The sequence below is a fragment of the Festucalex cinctus genome, chromosome 12, assembly GCF_051991245.1.
Source record: "Festucalex cinctus isolate MCC-2025b chromosome 12, RoL_Fcin_1.0, whole genome shotgun sequence".
NCBI lineage: Eukaryota > Metazoa > Chordata > Actinopteri > Syngnathiformes > Syngnathidae > Festucalex > Festucalex cinctus.
Window position 1 is genome coordinate 12,755,851 of NC_135422.1, and position 17,215 is coordinate 12,773,065.

Consider the following 17,215-nt stretch of genomic DNA (forward strand, 5'->3'; position numbering starts at 1 on the left):
AATATAAAAACTACAAAATTATTTAAACAATAAATAGAAAATATCTACATATAAGATATATTTCATAAGTAAATTAATAACCCAGAAACTATTGTAAAGGAAAATATATACAAATTAGAAAATAAAAACAACAATAAAATATTTAAATAATAAATAACTGAATATAAAAAACATGAATTAATTAAACAAATAAAAAAATACAAAAATATAAAAAAGAAATGTAAAAAAAATCAACTTTACGACTGGTTGATTTTTTTTTTCTTCTTTTTGCTGCTTCATACTAATCTGATTACAAGCCATGAAGATAAACTCAATTTCCTGGTTCATTCCAAGGGTCGAGCTATCAGCTAACAATCTGAGTATGCCATAAAACATATCATATCATCACCATCTCCAAAACCCTGCAGGAGTTTTGCCGTTTGACTGAATTGCCAGTCGTTAAGACACCGATTATGCAAGCTGTCGAAATATGCCAAAGACAAGTTGAAAGTTAAACATCAACCTATTAAACAGATTTTGAGAGTTGGGACCTGTTTGTTCGGCTTTACTGAAGCTGGAGCAAACCCTCTTTGTTAGCTTGTTGACTGAGAATATCGTACATTTCCACCCAAATGACTTTTATTATTCGTCATGAAATGTAATCATATCTCTTTGGTTACTATCATTATGTCCACACGCGCCATAATGTTGTTTAGAAGAATGGGGCAGCTCATATTTTTTGAATTTATTAGAAATATACTGCATGTCATGACAACCGCAGGGGCAAAAAAATTAGTTTTTTTTATTTATTTATTTATTTATTTTTACCGAAAAAATAATTTGATGTATTGAATAAATTATATTGCAATATTTTTTCCTTTATCACAACACAGCAATTGCAGGATAATTGATATTTTTACGAAAAACAACATACAATAGAAACATTAAATAATTTGGTTATTGCAATATTTAACTTGTATCTCGATACTGTTTACATGATTGTAAAAAAATTATGTATGATACATATCTTTATAAAACTTCTAGACAATCGTCTCGCTTGTATTTTGCAAGTTATAGTATAGATTATTGTGATATCTTTCCTGTTGCAAGATACAGCGACATCACAATATCAAACAAGAATATGCAAATCACTCTACAATCTCATACATGAGCACGTTATACGGTGACATTGCTGTATTTTAACTGTACAGTATCACGATACAGCAATTGAAAGGTTGTGGTATCTATTTAAAATTTGTCGAAACTCTTATCCAATGGCTTAAATTTTTTCTTACTTTTGAATCCTCATTTCATATACTTTTTAATCATTCAAATTAGATAGGGTTGTTTGCAAAAGACACTCCTCCATTGTGTGGCAAATTTAGATGACATTTTTACAGGGACTTTAATAATTGCATTTGAAAAATTATATTTATATAGGATGGTACTATTTTTATTTCACTTATGTTCAATATATTTTAATTAACTCATCATCCAATATTTTTATTGGCCCTTACATGAACTTTATTGCCTGCTAAGCCACTGTATTTTAATTAATTTTTTTAATTTTTTTATTAGTAGCCATTTAGTGTAAAAAAAGTTAGTGACAGACCGTGTGTAATAATTGACCACTAGATAAACCCTACATATTCTGGTGTATTTGAGTATACATGGCAACATTGTTGGCATCCTTACTATGTCACCTGCATCCCTCTACAAGCATTTTAATGCGACTCGAACCCTCCGTTTGTCCTCACCGTCATGTTGAAGAGCGGGGAGGGGGCCGACCTTATAAAGAGGACGGCAGGCGTAGCCAACGGCCTCACTCAGTACGGAAGGTAAATCATTTAGTCTGCTATCATGTCCGGATCTACGTTTACGCTCCTCACTCGGCTGCTTCTCATTAGCACACTTTTGCTCACGGGTAAGACACTCAAAAATCTTTAAAAAATTGTTTCAATAATGAATTATTTTGTATTCCTATCATATTTAGACACTGTCACAATTGACATTGGATACAATCAACTATCAAGCAAGACACACCGGAAGGTACTTACTCAATGTCAATTTTTTTCTTAGTATTGGTGGATGATATTGGCAGCCTCCATGAGTACCCAATACCTTAAAATAAGGTCGGTACCGGCCTGATACTGATACCTCTTATGGTACTCGCCTATCCCTATTTTTTGCAGTATTTATTTAGCCATTCTGTATATAATAATGATGATGATAATAATAATAATAATAATAATAATAATAATAATGCATATAATGTGTCACAGACAGACAGTCCTATGCCATTTCTATGCTACCCACAACCATCACTTGCCCCATTTACTGCTTCTTCAGGTAGGCAGCTATTACGCAACTTTCATTCCCCCCCCCCATGTTGAGATTTTTAAACACTTTTTGAATGTGTTCAATTTTGCTCTCCCTCATCGCAGTTCACGCCATCCGACCTGCTGATGTCTCAGCGGTTTATTGGCTGAGCACGTCGCTCTCTGGCAGGTACACATGTGGAATGAAGATCATTAAATGAGCGTTTGGTCATTCTTTAACCACTCGAACTCATTTGTTTACTTAAAAAAAAAGAAAAAAAAGAAGCAGTCTCACTTACAGCACCCTGTTTTGTATCTGTAGGGATGTAACGGCAAAGATTGGCAGTCAAGTGGCTGGTAAGTGGGGGAAAAAAAAAAAAAAAAAAAAGTCTTATACCAGAATTATAAAATTGGAAATGTATAGTGAATGATAGCAACACAATTAGAAGATAAAATTAAAAAACAACACGAAATAAGATTTAAAAACCTTTACAAGTAAAACACATCTTTTTGCCCAAACAAATTTACATTTCATAACCAAATGAAAAAAAATCAATAGAAAATGAGGCTACTTGCCAATGGTTAATTTACAATACTAATAAAATAAAATAAAATAATACATGTTATGTTCTGGAGTTGGATCCCAAAAACGCAGACACAAATAAGATTTTAACTATTTATTCACATCGAGAGGCGTGGAACAAATTTGACTAGACGAGAAACGAGAGTTGCACAGAGGAACAGTGGTACAGAAGTAATAATCTGAAAAAAACACACACTTCTCAGACAGCTGATATAGACAGTGAATCGATCTGATTGGTTGTGGCTAGACATGTGGGAAACAGGACTGACGTGGAATTATCTGTTTGGCTGTTGACTAGATAAAGAGATTAAAGATTCCTGACATCACATAGCTTCTGACATCACATAACGTATTACCAGTTGAAACTAGTTGCTGTTACATGCTGATTGCATCAGACCCCGAACAAAGCACAGTCATGACCCAAACATAACCCTGGCATGACCCAAACATAACCCTGGCATGACCCAAACATAACCCTGGCATGACCCATTCATGACAACACAACTCAAAATCTAACGGCATTGGAAAGTGTTAATTTACTAAAGCTAAAAACAAGTATAATAATAATAATGTATTATTATTATTATTATTATTATTATTATTATTATTATTACTTACATTGAAATAACTAGTACTTTTTCTTAAAGTGCCCAAAAAAAAAAAGTACAAAATTTACCAAAACAAAAGTCAATGCTATTTGCTGTTTCATGAACAGAACTGGTGTCCATGTTCAACCCAGCGGTGGTCACTGGGAATGTGGAAATCTCGTCGCAACCCTGGTAACGCGCGCACGCGCACACACGCGCAAATAATATTATCATTATGAATTAACAATGAACGTGTTGCAGGAGTTTGCAGCAAGAAGCAGAGGAGCTTGCTCACATCCTGTCCCATCAGGTACACAACCCAAAAGCGCCCCGCCCCTCTTTTGATATCATAGAACTACTGTAAATGTTTGCAGGTTTCGGGCTGGAAGTTGGTGCTGCTGTTTGTCTCCACGCCACACACGTGCGCCACTTCACCACACGTATGATTTGTTTTACTTCATAATGGCAGCAAAATATATTACATAATGGAGCCACTGTACTTATACTTTTGCAGAAGTGTGATTCAGTTTTATGACGACCTCGACACAAATACCATTTTTTCATGTTCCACAAATAAGTGGAAAATAAAAGTTGAGTTAGCTTGCTTTTGTTGTGGCTGGCTCAATTTAGGATCTAATTCTATTTGATGATGTTATTGTGCTGCAGGTTGATGACATCATGCGGGAAGTTGAAGCAGCTCTGCAGCTATTACAAGAACAGGTATTGCCCTACATCAGGGGTGGCAAACTGCGGTCCTCGAGGGCCGGTGTCCTGCAGGTTTTGCAGTTTTCCCTACTCGAAGTGCAGCTGATTCCAATTAACAGGCTCGTTATCAGGTTTCTGCAGAGCTTGCTGATGAGCTGATCATGAATCAGCTGTGTTGAAGAAGGGAAATATCCAAAACCAGCAGGACTGCGGCCCTCGAGGACCGGATCTCGCCACCCCTGCCCTACATTGTATTCTATTTTTTGTTTGTTTGTTTGTTTTAAAAGGAACACTTGACTCAGTGAACAATTTTCAGCAGTGAAAAGTTAATATTTTAATATAAGTTAATATATTTTAAAAGTTAATTTTTGTCCAGAATGAATTTGATAACTTCATTATTATTTTTCATGTACAATTAATACTTTTGAAAAGTAATTTTTCTACATACTTGCTGATTGGCCGTTACCTACTTCCTCAGCACAGGTGATGTCATCATCAGTCAACGGCATGTAGAAAAATGACTTTTTAAAGGTATTAATTGTACATGAAAAATAATGAAGTTATCAAATTCAGTAATTGTTCTGTTTGCCGTCGACTGATGATGACATCACCTGTGCTGAGGAAGTAGGTAACGACCAATCATGGCAGTTTGCTAACCAAATCCAGAAAACAGGTGAGCCATGATTGGTCGTTACCTACTTCCTCAGCACAGGTGATGTCATCATCAGAACAGGTGATGTCATCCTCAGTACATGAAAAATAATGAAGTTACTACATCAATTATCAACAAAATATTAACTTTTTACTGCTGAAAATGGCTCAATGAGTCAAGTATCCCTTTAAGTCCATATAAGTACAATTGTTATGCATCTTATGTATTTGAATCATGTCCAATAAATATTGCTTTTCACAGTTGCATCAGACTTTACTTCATGTTGTGGTCTTCAGCTCCAATCAACCAAAAGACAAGTACATTTCTTGCCCTCCTACCACCAAAATTAAAACTAAAAACCTAAAAATATATATTTTTAAAAATGTATTCTTATTTTTATTATTATATTTTGTATATATAAATCTGCCTTATTTTTAGCACATGCACAAAACCTGAAAATACAAAACTAAGCGAGGCCACTCTTTTGCAAAAAATGCAGGTAAGAAGAAAACCATTCCCTAATCATGTACTTTTTCCAAATCGAACATCCCATCAATTTATTTGATATTTTTTATGATTACTCCTAGGATTCGCTAAGGAGCGTGTTGGCACGCGTGAAGTGGCATCAGAACGTGACTGCCGTGCTGCAGCCAGTACCACTCATCCCGGAGGAGACGTCGCATCCGGTAAGTATGCAATGGAGACAGTCTGAAATGCATTCAGATAAATATGATTCATCTTTGCGTTTAGGAGGACACGCCAAGCAAACTGGCTCTGCTGTTGTGGACAGAAATGGTAACAGTATCATCTTGACCTTGCTAGTTAAAAACCAAAACAAAATAGCTCAATTCATTATGTCTTTTTTAGGTATGAGATTTTTTTGTGGGTCTATAGATAATAATGTGCCTACCAAATGATCTGATAAGTGAAGAAAAATAGATTACATACGCAATATGTTTTTGCATTGAGGTGCAATCATTCGTCTTCTTTCAGCTTCAGCCATCTTCTGTCCCATCAGAGGACGTGACAATCCCATGTCCAACTCAGGTGAGGGCACAAAACAAGACAAAATAAATAAATTCAATGAATAAAATTCCTCCAATAACGGATTATAAATGTTACATCACTTTCCTATGTTATAATATTAAGGAGCGACCCTTCCTGAGGACAGCGGTGAACTCCCCCAAGGGAAGCAGCAGAGCTATTTGGCAAACAGATTTGGTAATTATTGAACTTCCATAATGATAACAGATTATTCTTTTTGATTATGATTGATTTCAATTCAAAATTTATTTATTTTTTATTTAATTTTTTTATATTTAATTAATTTTGAATTCATTTAATTTTTTTATTTTTATTAAAATGCATTTATTTTTAATTAAAACGGTTTTTTTTTTAGAATTTGTTAAGAGTAAATAACGCATGCAATATGATTATTTATTTTTTATTTTTTGTGGTTGGTTTCTCTCTAATATTAATTCGCTTGAGAAAAATAAATGCCTCCTTCAAGTCGACGCCTCTGGACTAAATGTTTTGTAGGTCATGGGCACTGAGATCCCCTGCAAGGACCGCCAGCCGTCTGCAACAACACCAAACTCAGGTACCAAATATGATATTTTACATAAATGTCTATATGACCCAAACATTGAGATTTGGCTGTCATTTGACTGTGACGTAGTTCATGAGCTGAGACCAGCTGACGTGAAGGTGGTGGCTGCAGTCGGCGACTCTCTGACGGTAAGTGCAGCGACTAGCGTTTATTTATTTATTTATTTATTTATTTATTTATTTTTTCTGTTTCTAGTCTAAAATCAATAAATCAATAACTATTATTAGATATGGGACAGTCATTCCAGAATTGGAGGACATTATTTAGGATTATTTATTAAATCATTTATTTATTATTTTTAGATATATATTTTAAGCAGGACTTCATATGATTTGATTAATTCAGATCAACCATCATCATTACACTTTTAAAAAAATATTTTCTTTGTTATATCATATTTGGCTGTTTGGCACAACCGTGTTACAAACACTCAGGCACCAGAATAATGTATACAGTATTTTGAAAATATTGCTGAACAAATACTTTACAATTATTCTAAATATGTATTTAAAAAAATAAATAAATACACACATATATATATATATATATATATATATATATATATATATATATAAATGTAATTAAATTTCATGCTGAATGGTGGAACAAAACAATTCTGAAATAACCAATATATTGTGCATGTTTTTGTGAAGGCAGGTAATGGTGTAGGTGCAAAGTCAGACAACATTCTGCTGGTCATAAACGAATACAGAGGACTATCCTGGAGGTAACAAATGCCCGGATATTATATTTCATCTTTCATTTGAAGCATAATTGTCATAATTTGTCTTTCAGCATTGGAGGTGATGAAAACATTACTACGGTCACCACTCTGCCAAGTACGTAACTCTAATTCAGAGAATTTTCACTTTGTTTTCGTTATAAATGTATATTATTATTATCATTATTATTATTATTATTGTGCAGACATCCTGAGGGAATTCAACCCCTCCCTGACTGGCTTCTCTCAGGGAATCGGCAAGCAGGACTCGCCCGCAGCCTTCCTCAACCAGGCCGTGGCCGGAGCCAAGAGTGGGTCCGTATGTCTCTCTCAAATATACACATTAATAAACTACAGTATATAACCTATTTGCAGGACTTACCGTACATCCCATTGTATTGTATTTTCCAATGAAGCTATTTTTTGTTGACAGTGATGTCGTTGAACAAGTGCGCACCTTAGTGGACATCATGAAAAACGACACGGTAATATTTATTAGGAACCAGTCCTAGAGCTATTCTTGCTATGTATCGTTGTTGCATTTTAAAAATAATTTCCTGTGATCTATATTATTGTGTACTTAAAAAATGTATTTTCCTTAGCTAAATACTTAATAATTTACAGGAGTGAATTTAGTTGACCTGCCCTGTCACCAATAGCAAAAGTCTTTGAGTAAATGACCCCAAATTAGTTTGTAGTTGCATAAAGATGCCACAAGATGGCGCCAAAGCTCCTAAAAGAGGCTCATGCAGCTAGCATGTACACAGCCATGACCCCATGTTACATAGGACTTCATTTAAAAGTTTATTCATTATAAACAAACCACAACTTTCAGTTTCATGTTGAATATGTAGTGTAATGTAATGCTATCTAAGTCTGGGAGTGTACATGTCATTTAGTGCTCTCATATTGAACTCTTATTTTTTTCTTGCTGAGTGCAGAGAATCGATTTCCACAATGACTGGAAAGTGATCACCATGTTTATCGGGGGCAATGACATATGCGACTTCTGCTCAGACACTGTGAGTATTCATTCATGTATACTTTACAAAATTGTGTGGATGAGGAGTCATCACATCTACCTCTCACACAAACAATGGAAATACTCTCACGCCCACACTACTAAAAAACTCAAACACCACTGACATGATGACATACCTACTCGCATACGATACTGAAATGCTCTCACACACTACTAAAATGTTTTAGCTAACAAACGGAAACACTCACACACACTACTGAAACACTCTCACACTATACGAAAAACACTACCGAAATGCTCTCAGACATTGACGAGTTGCTCACACTCTACTAAAATATTTTACACAAACTACTGAAATGCACTCACACCACTGAAACAGTCTCACACTCACTACTGAAACACTCTCATGAAATAAATGCTCTCATACACACTACTGCTACGTTCTCACACCCTACTAAAATGATTTGGCTTACATCCAACAGAAACTCTCGCACACACTCTACTGAATGCTCTTACACGACTGAAACAGTCTCACACTCACTCCTCAAAACATTCTTACAAACTTGCAATCTCACGCTTAAAAGCACCCTCATACACACTACTCATATGCTCTCACGCAATATGTTTTGCGTACACACAACTCAAACACACACTATTGAAATGCTCTCTTATGCACTAATGACACATTCTGACACCCATTACACCTAAAATTCTCTCATACACAGTACTGAATTATTCTCACACATTACTGAAACACACTAGTACTGACAATTTTTTGTTCAGACTTAAATAGCCTCACACATACTACTAAAATACTCAGGCTCAACTGAAATTCTCTCACACCCCACTGAAATACTCTCATGCCATTAACATCTTAACACGTATACACAACTGAAACCTTTCAAATTTTTCTGTACTCACATACACAAACATAACTGAAACGCTCACAATTACTACTGAAATGCCGTAGCACACTACAAAGACTAAGATGTAACATTCGCTAATAATATACTATCACACTGTGTTGTGAAACTACTGAAAGCCCATTTGATTTTAATATGAGTGTATTTCAGTAGTGTGTGTGAGAGAGGAATTCAGAAGTGTACATAACAGCATTTTAGTGGTGTGTATGAGAGGCCCCTGACAACCCTTGGCATCCATCCCCATCACAGGTGATCTTCTCACCGGAAAATGTGGCCAAACGCATCCGTCGAGCTCTGGACATACTCCACAAAGAGGTACAACTCGTCAACACAACACGACAACTCGCACACAAGACAAACTTCATTATCACCCACTGGCAATTTTAAAGCGCCATTTTATGGCCGTTTAGGTGCCACGTGCGCTCGTCAACCTGGTGGAGTTGTTGAACATTATATCGCTGCGGGCTCTGCATAAAGATAATACGCTGGGATGCCCCACCTGGTTTGTCAGGTAAGTGTTGATGTTTGATTGATTTAAAGAGATATTTGTTGATATTCGAAACATATCTGATCCACTCATACATAGGGATGTAACGACAACGGCAATATCGTGATATCGCGATATTAAAAGCAGCACATCTGTTAAAGTCGAGTGGATTTCCATTTGAGCAGTTCTAGCACCCTCTAGTGGCTAGTTTTTTTGTGCAGTTTAATTTTGACAAGGCATGTTTTGGCCCTTATATGTTCAAAATCCACGCTAATGGTCAGATGAATGTAATATGCTTGTGAACCGAGTCAATATGTGGAGGAATAATATCGTATTGTGATGTTTGGATATTGTTACATGTTGTTACAATTATGATACTGTATATACCTGTATACAGTGTATAAAAAACTATATATATATATATTTTTTTTTTTTTTTTTACAGCAATGTCTATACCCAGATTATACACATGTTTTCAAATGTTCTTTATCCAGCTAAAGAAATTGTTATACTGGTTTACATATATATTAATTTTATAATTTTCCCCACTTGTACATTTGAAAATTTTTATAAAATGTCATTATTTTTACAGTGATATATAACTGTTTTTTCTTTCTTTCATATTTTTGCACTCGTAGTGCTAAAAACTGTTCTTGGAATTATTATTTAAGCCAGTCCCACAAAAACTGTGGTGGTGTCACCAAACAAACAAACAAACAAACAAACAAACATCTAATTTCACAATATTTGCTGATTTCACACACAATGATGGTTTGAACTGATTTTGAGGAAATTTTGCAAAACCTGACATGGAAACATGCTCAAAGTAGCTTTTCCTGTTCTATGATTATCAACGCGTTTCCTGGTGTTCTTCAGTGGTGGTGCCACAAGGAAAACGCAAAAGAGTCATGGAATTGAAACTTGAAGAGATTTACTGAGATCTCGTATGGTTTTGTTGTGTTTTCAGGATAGTTTGCCCGTGCGTGTTGAAGCCGAAAGATGGCTCAGTGGAACTTCAAAAGACGCAAGAAATCAACCGAGCTTATCAGGTCAGTGCTGGACGCAATGTGAAGTACACTGATGCCAGTGATTCTCTTTGGTACTTGGACTTCCAAAGCAAGAAATTGAACTAACATTTTTTTGGGTCAATAAACCTTCAAACAAATATTTAAACTAAGAACTCTTTTTCCCAGCATGCAATGCAACAGCTGGTGGACTCGGGGCGCTACGACACCCGCGACGACTTCACCGTCGTCCTGCAGCCTTTCTTCAGGGAGGTTTTCCTTCCCACCTTGCCAGTAGGAGCTGTCATCTGCTGTAATAATATTCTTCATCATCATCATCATCATCAATCATAACGCTTTTGATTTTCAGGACGGGAAGCCCGATCGCTCGTTCTTTTCGCCCGACTGTTTTCACCTGAGCCAGAAAGCTCACACGCTGATGGCGCGAGCCCTCTGGAACAACATGGTAGGATTCGAGTTGAGTTGATTTGATTTGATTTGATTTCATTTTTATTTTTTAGTCCCTGTCGTTTCATGCAGCTCGAGCCGGTGGGAAACAAGACTTTTACACAAGACTTCATGGCCGGGATTGATCTTAAGTGTCCTTCTGAGGTAATAACATATCAGAATTTCTTCCGACATGAGTGCTACAATGGATATTGGGAAAGAGAAGTTGTCAGTACGACTGTAAACTATTTTTATAATGACACTATTTGAGGAAATTGATTGGATATGTTCAGACTAAAATTTAATATGTGTGTCAATACTTTTATGATTTCAATGTCTTTCCTTTCACCATTTTTAGACGGCACCCTATTTTAGAACGGCTCTCAACAGCAACTACACATTTCCAGGTCCTCCTCCAACTCCTGCACCTGTTAATGTATGTTGTTTGTATTTATTTACACGCAATCTAATGTTCAACTATCTGTTTAACTCTCTGGGCTTTATTTTTAGCCATGTTAGCTGTGTTAACGCAAACATGTTTTTGTCTGATTTCTTTGAATCTTCCACCTTCATCCAATAAGGCCTAAATGGTTCAAAAGTGCTGTGTTGTTTTGCAGAACTGGGGTAGCGACTTCTCGTGTCTTAACACGAGACCGTCTGACTCTGCGCCCACTTCAGGTACCAACCCGAAGCTGCAACATGGTCAGCAGCATGTCAAATTGTGCTCGTTGTGTTAGCTCATAGGGTCCGGCCAGCTGACATCAAGGTAGTGGCCGCTTTGGGGGACTCCGTAACAGTAAGTTTGCTAACGAGTATGACCAAACAAACCATTTAAAATGTCAAAACAAATGTTTTTTGTTTTCTTTTATGTGTGTGTTTTAGGCCGGCTTTGGTGCTAAGGCAAAGAATCTACTGCAGCTCAGAACTGAATATAGAGGAGTATCATGGAGGTGAGACTTAATGTTGCTATTTCATTTACAAACCCAAACACTGCCAGCCATTTTACAGTACTTTGAAACGGCCATTTTGTCTTTTTCCAGTCATCCAAAGATGAACTACTCAGAGATGTAGATAATTCCGTTTCATGAAATTTGGTACCAGCACAAGTAGTTTCACAAAAAAGTCTGAAGAACTCACGCTCAAAAAGACAAAAGGATTATAAAGAATGGCGCCCCCTGCTGTCATAAATATATAGATTCACACCTGTTCATCGCTTTAATTTACTTTTTTCCCGCCTTCTTCCCCTATAGCATTGGAGGCGATAAAAGCTTGGAGACTGTTACTACATTAGCTAGTAAGATACCCAAATCCTGCTTTAAAATGCAACAATAACACCGCTAGGAAGGAGAGCTAAACCCATGTTGCACTTTTGTCCCCCAGACATTCTCAGGAAGTTCAACCCAGACCTTAAAGGAGCGTCAAAAGGTCAAGGGAAGAGAAAGAGCGGCTTCAACATGTCTGTATCGGGAGCCAAAGTCGCGTGAGTTTAGCTTTAGTTTGTTTGTTTATTCATTTATGTATTGCTTACATTGTAATGATAAAATTGTCTTAAATACAGGGGAATTCCAGGACAAGTCAGACGCCTGATTGAAGTGATGAAAAACAACACTGTGAGTTTGATATTACACAGTAAAAATATATACAGTATATTGGTGAAATACATTTAAAAATATATATATATTAAAATGTGTTTAAAAAAAATCACAATAAACACAATAATGGAGATTAATATTTTAAAAATGTTTCATTTTAAAATACATTTAAAAATGTTCAATTCAAATATTAAAAAATATAATTTAGTTTTTAGATGATGAATATTTAGTTATTTTATTATATTGGTATAATTGATATAAAAAAATTATTAAGAATATTTAAAATTAAAATGATGGTTGACACGCAAAAGATCACAATGTAGTTTGAAGTTTCATATTTAAAAAAAATATGGTTTAATAGGCAATTATTTGAAATAATTGACACCATTAAAAATTACATTTGCAAACAATGTACACTTTTGAATTAATATAACTAATATTTATTAAAAGATAGATAAAAATTCTATGTATTATTTAAAAAAAATAAAAAATAAATTATAACTTTAGTTATTTAAAAGTAGAAGTTTTTTTTTTTTAATTTATTCTAATCTTTTATCTTTCTTAATAGAACCACAAAGTGGATTTTGCCAACGACTGGAAGCTGGTGACTCTCTTCATTGGCGGCAATGACCTGTGTCAATTCTGCAACGACCGGGTGAGTTTTTTTTTTTTTAAACAGACGTCATCATAGGAATTACCCTCTTCTTCCCCCCATGCTCCCATCTTCCCCCTCCTTTTTTATTTGCACAGCTCATTGGTGCTGTGAGATGATATCGCTCACTGAAGCACCCGATCGGAATAATGGCGCTTTTGTGAATCGTTCGCCTCCAATGTTTTGATTGTGCCACAGTGAGACGTGAGCAGACAGCGTCCACTGAATGCTTCTGTTCTGTCGCCTTCTCAAAACAACCGCCCCACCCTGCCCTCCTCCCGTTCAGTCTCCATCTGCATTCAACATATCATGAGAAGCTAGTTTATTGTTGTTGTGAAGACTGGAAAACGCAACGTATTCCTTCCATTAGAAGAGACGGTCTAATTTGTATATTTATTATGTAAGCATTATAGTGCCCTCTGGTGGCCAAGGTGTGAGATTGTAATTGAGTAAAGCATTGGGCAAAGACTGAATACATGAAAAAAAAAATATCTATTTTGGATGGTGGAGCATTACTTATCTTGGTCAAACAGAATTGCTTACAGATATTCCTAGAACAGGGCGTGGAAATAAAAACACCACCACCAACCTCGAGCCAAATGCTGCTTCACCAAGACCATTCAAATAAACAAAAGTCTTATCCACAGGCCTCGTTGTCGCCTCAGAACTTCAGCCATCACTTGATGACCAGCTTGGACATGCTGTACGAAGAGGTGAGCTAAGATGCTAAATCAACATGCTATGCTAAAACATGTCGTAGCTAACAATAGTGCGCTTTAGGTTCCCAGGACTATCGTCAACATTGTGGAGATCCTGCAGATCGAAGGCCTGCGTCGGGTTAAGAGGGACAGTCTCGGGTGCAAAGTGTTACAACCGTACGCTCATCAGATCAACCGCTCTGTATTATATATCAAAATCATTGGGCTAAGCGTGCGCCCTCTTTGTTTCGATTCGTCGTCTTCAGATTGTCATGCCCGTGCTTCTTGCTACCAGGAGATGATTCTCTGGAGCTGGCTGAAGCCAAAAGGATCAATCGAGAAGTACAGGTGAGATCTGTTTGTATTTCGTGAGTCACAAATGATGATGAATGACTCATTTTGGAGGTTGCATTGCTTCCAGAGCAATTCCTGGCTGTAATGAGGGCGAGAAATATGTAAAAATGGATGAGGGAAGTTTGGCAAGTCAAAATGGTTTATTTGTCTTTTCTCCTCCAGATTGAGACTGAGAGAGTGGCGTACAGTAGTCGCTATGACGACAGGGAAGACTTTGCCGTGGTGGTGCAGCCCTTCTTCAAAAACTCCATTATCCCTTTGAATGCTGTAAGTCGCCTCCACAGTACATTTGACCCAAAGTAGATTTTTCAGGTACATGAACTTCATTAGATTTTTTTTTTCCTGGTGACTTGTTAGTTTTTTGAAAATAGATTATCTGTATTTTCTATATCTTACTTTGTTAAAATAGGTTTGTAACATTTTTTTTAACCTCTGGATGACAACATAATGTTAAAAAAAAAACATACTGAGTGAGGTAATAACATGAACCATGCGTATTGTGAACATAGTTGACAGAAAAAAAACAAAAAAAAAAAAAACTTATGTAGGATTACTGAAAGGGCTTCTACTTTTATCAGTCTTTTTACACATCTTCACTAGTTCTACTTATGTACAGAGGCACCAACAATTTTATTTTAGTGGGGAAAAAAAACAACATTTTTTATTTTAGCATTTAGAGCTAAGTTTTCAAGAAAACCAGGGAATAAATCATCACAAAATTTGATTAGTCCAGTTCAACCATCAATTGTGCACCTTTAAATTCAAATTCAATTTAAGCCCAAAAACATGTAAAAACGTTTTTAATACTTTGTCATTCACTCCCAGAAACGTGTTTACACGTATTTTAATTATTTTTTTTAAATGCGAGAGCATACAGAAGGTTTTGAAGCAGCGACTGACATGAAGCGGTGGCTTAAAGCAATGGTAGTTATTAAAAACACGGCCAGCAGGTAGCAGCAGAGTATAAGATATCAGCAAGGGCCATGTTGCAACAAGCTCTTTTTCTCAGTTGTTTTCACCAGGAATGTGAATATTGATAAAACTTAGCTATATTCTAATGCTAATTGCTACAAAAATGGAAACAGAATTTTTTTTTTCCTGATGAAAGAAAAGAGTAGCTAACTTTTTCCTCTTCCGGGATGGCGAGCATGCTGTAGTAACAGGGTGAGAAACACAACTTAATTTGATAATAATAATTACAATGATTCAAATATGTTGGTGAGAACATTTTTTTTAATTTTTTTTTAATAGGAAAGTGTACCAACAAAATGCTACCAATAAAGCTAAGCAAGACTTTTATAAATCACTTCACTGCATCTATATACACTTTGTCTCAGGTTAAGTACGTCTCATTTAAACAAGTACACGTTTTTGCTGTTTTTTTCATTTGCTCTCAACTGATCAGGACGGCCGTCCCGACATCACCTACTTCACCGAGGACTGTTTCCACTTCAGCGAACGGGGACATGCTGTCATGGCCGTGGCCACGTGGAATAACATGGTGAGTGAGGGGACGCCTGATTCAAGTGGAAAAAGGAAGCTCATCTGCTAATAAAAGCAGAAGTGCTCATATTATTCACGCTAGTCGAAATGCAGATTAAACAACAAACAAATTCAGCAATGTGAAAGTACTGCTTTCTCCCCAGTTAGAGCCTGTGGGCAAAAAGCAGAATTACAACAATTTCACAAGTGGCAGAGATGGCATCAAGTGTCCCACAGAGGTAAGAAACTGAGGCACTTTTATGGTTTATTTCAAAAGTCTACACACCCGTGTTCTAATGCCAGGTTTTTGTGATATACGACTTGTCTTCTTTCTGCTCCTTTAAAAAAAACATAATAAATAATAATAGACCAAGATAAATAAGTTCTCAAATTTTCCACAATTGTGACAACTTTATTGAAAAAAAAAAAGTTTTGAGAACACAGGTGTGTAGACTTGACAGAGACAGTGTCTTGTACATTGCAGGAGCATCCTTACATCTTCACAAAAGTGAACAGTGCAGCCAGTCGGCCCTCAACTCTGAAGCCCGAGGGTGTCCCGGTATGGTTGGCGGCGGTGATCGCCGTCTCCGGCCTCCTGCTGGGCTGGGCCCTCACCTGGCTGGTGCTCTCCTGCAGAGCCAAGAGGAACAAGAGGAGCATGACCACAGCAACAACAGTGCAAATGCAAATGAAGGCCTCTTTGTTTTAAAGTAGGGCTTGGCAAACTGTCCTGTAATACTGTACAGTATGTGTTGCATTCATTTTGCCATTTCACACCTAAAATCACAGTAGTCAATTGAAATGTATTTATTCCTTTTTTTTTTTTTTTTTTTAATTATTGAAGTGTTATTCATTTATCTCATTGAATAAATGGTTGGTTTGTTGATTTATTGTAAATAAAAATCATTACATATATTAAGAAAATGTTTATTTTGTTAAATAATTGATCAATAAATTACAATTAAATTTGTCATAAATAATAGAATTAGAATAGCTCACATATTTAGTTTTTACCATCTTTCCAATTTAAAAATCAAATGTGGCATTTGAGCCCACTTCAGGTTTTTTTGTATTTGTTATTGTTAGTAAAGGGAGATTTTTTGTTTTGTTTGGTGTTATTGAAAATGTGTAATGTAGTGTAAATTTTATTTAAATGTTGAATTTCAATTATTTAAATGTTGTAGCAGGTCTAACTGCTCAGTGTTGTGTAGAAACAAGATACAAATATTTGAATGCATATAGATTATTTTACTCATTTATATTATTTCACTAGTGTTTATATGATTTTATGATTTAATTTTATTTTTGTTTTGCACTTGTCTTTTAAATGAACATTTGTTTACAAATTTTGTGTAATAGTAATTAAAAAAATATATATAAGTCCTTATTTTTTGTCTTCTATTCCAATTTCTGTACTTCCTTTGTATTGTATAATATATC

General features: G+C 35.8%; 1 protein-coding gene across 1 annotated transcript in view; it reads left to right on the forward strand.

Annotated features, from left to right (window-relative positions):
- plb1 (phospholipase B1) overlaps positions 1 to 17,123 on the forward strand; it is an 18,711-nt gene extending 1,588 nt beyond the window's left edge. The window contains exons 2-42 of the mRNA XM_077539998.1: positions 2,262 to 2,328; positions 2,424 to 2,487; positions 2,620 to 2,654; positions 3,596 to 3,659; positions 3,729 to 3,777; positions 3,842 to 3,907; positions 4,134 to 4,187; positions 5,086 to 5,141; positions 5,263 to 5,323; positions 5,412 to 5,510; positions 5,575 to 5,619; positions 5,818 to 5,871; positions 5,974 to 6,045; positions 6,364 to 6,424; positions 6,503 to 6,561; positions 7,087 to 7,160; positions 7,229 to 7,272; positions 7,361 to 7,469; positions 7,588 to 7,639; positions 8,096 to 8,176; positions 9,309 to 9,374; positions 9,470 to 9,570; positions 10,514 to 10,595; positions 10,740 to 10,844; positions 10,921 to 11,016; positions 11,091 to 11,162; positions 11,356 to 11,433; positions 11,615 to 11,675; positions 11,735 to 11,793; positions 11,880 to 11,947; positions 12,248 to 12,291; positions 12,378 to 12,477; positions 12,556 to 12,607; positions 13,158 to 13,244; positions 13,889 to 13,954; positions 14,022 to 14,116; positions 14,206 to 14,287; positions 14,456 to 14,560; positions 15,699 to 15,794; positions 15,940 to 16,014; positions 16,260 to 17,123. Coding sequence (XP_077396124.1) covers positions 2,274 to 2,328; positions 2,424 to 2,487; positions 2,620 to 2,654; positions 3,596 to 3,659; positions 3,729 to 3,777; positions 3,842 to 3,907; positions 4,134 to 4,187; positions 5,086 to 5,141; positions 5,263 to 5,323; positions 5,412 to 5,510; positions 5,575 to 5,619; positions 5,818 to 5,871; positions 5,974 to 6,045; positions 6,364 to 6,424; positions 6,503 to 6,561; positions 7,087 to 7,160; positions 7,229 to 7,272; positions 7,361 to 7,469; positions 7,588 to 7,639; positions 8,096 to 8,176; positions 9,309 to 9,374; positions 9,470 to 9,570; positions 10,514 to 10,595; positions 10,740 to 10,844; positions 10,921 to 11,016; positions 11,091 to 11,162; positions 11,356 to 11,433; positions 11,615 to 11,675; positions 11,735 to 11,793; positions 11,880 to 11,947; positions 12,248 to 12,291; positions 12,378 to 12,477; positions 12,556 to 12,607; positions 13,158 to 13,244; positions 13,889 to 13,954; positions 14,022 to 14,116; positions 14,206 to 14,287; positions 14,456 to 14,560; positions 15,699 to 15,794; positions 15,940 to 16,014; positions 16,260 to 16,484 — 3,069 coding nt within the window. The 5' untranslated portion in view covers positions 2,262 to 2,273 and the 3' untranslated portion in view covers positions 16,485 to 17,123. The remainder of the gene's footprint in view (positions 1 to 2,261; positions 2,329 to 2,423; positions 2,488 to 2,619; positions 2,655 to 3,595; positions 3,660 to 3,728; positions 3,778 to 3,841; positions 3,908 to 4,133; positions 4,188 to 5,085; positions 5,142 to 5,262; positions 5,324 to 5,411; positions 5,511 to 5,574; positions 5,620 to 5,817; positions 5,872 to 5,973; positions 6,046 to 6,363; positions 6,425 to 6,502; positions 6,562 to 7,086; positions 7,161 to 7,228; positions 7,273 to 7,360; positions 7,470 to 7,587; positions 7,640 to 8,095; positions 8,177 to 9,308; positions 9,375 to 9,469; positions 9,571 to 10,513; positions 10,596 to 10,739; positions 10,845 to 10,920; positions 11,017 to 11,090; positions 11,163 to 11,355; positions 11,434 to 11,614; positions 11,676 to 11,734; positions 11,794 to 11,879; positions 11,948 to 12,247; positions 12,292 to 12,377; positions 12,478 to 12,555; positions 12,608 to 13,157; positions 13,245 to 13,888; positions 13,955 to 14,021; positions 14,117 to 14,205; positions 14,288 to 14,455; positions 14,561 to 15,698; positions 15,795 to 15,939; positions 16,015 to 16,259) is intronic.
- Positions 17,124 to 17,215: the final 92 nt, after the last annotated feature.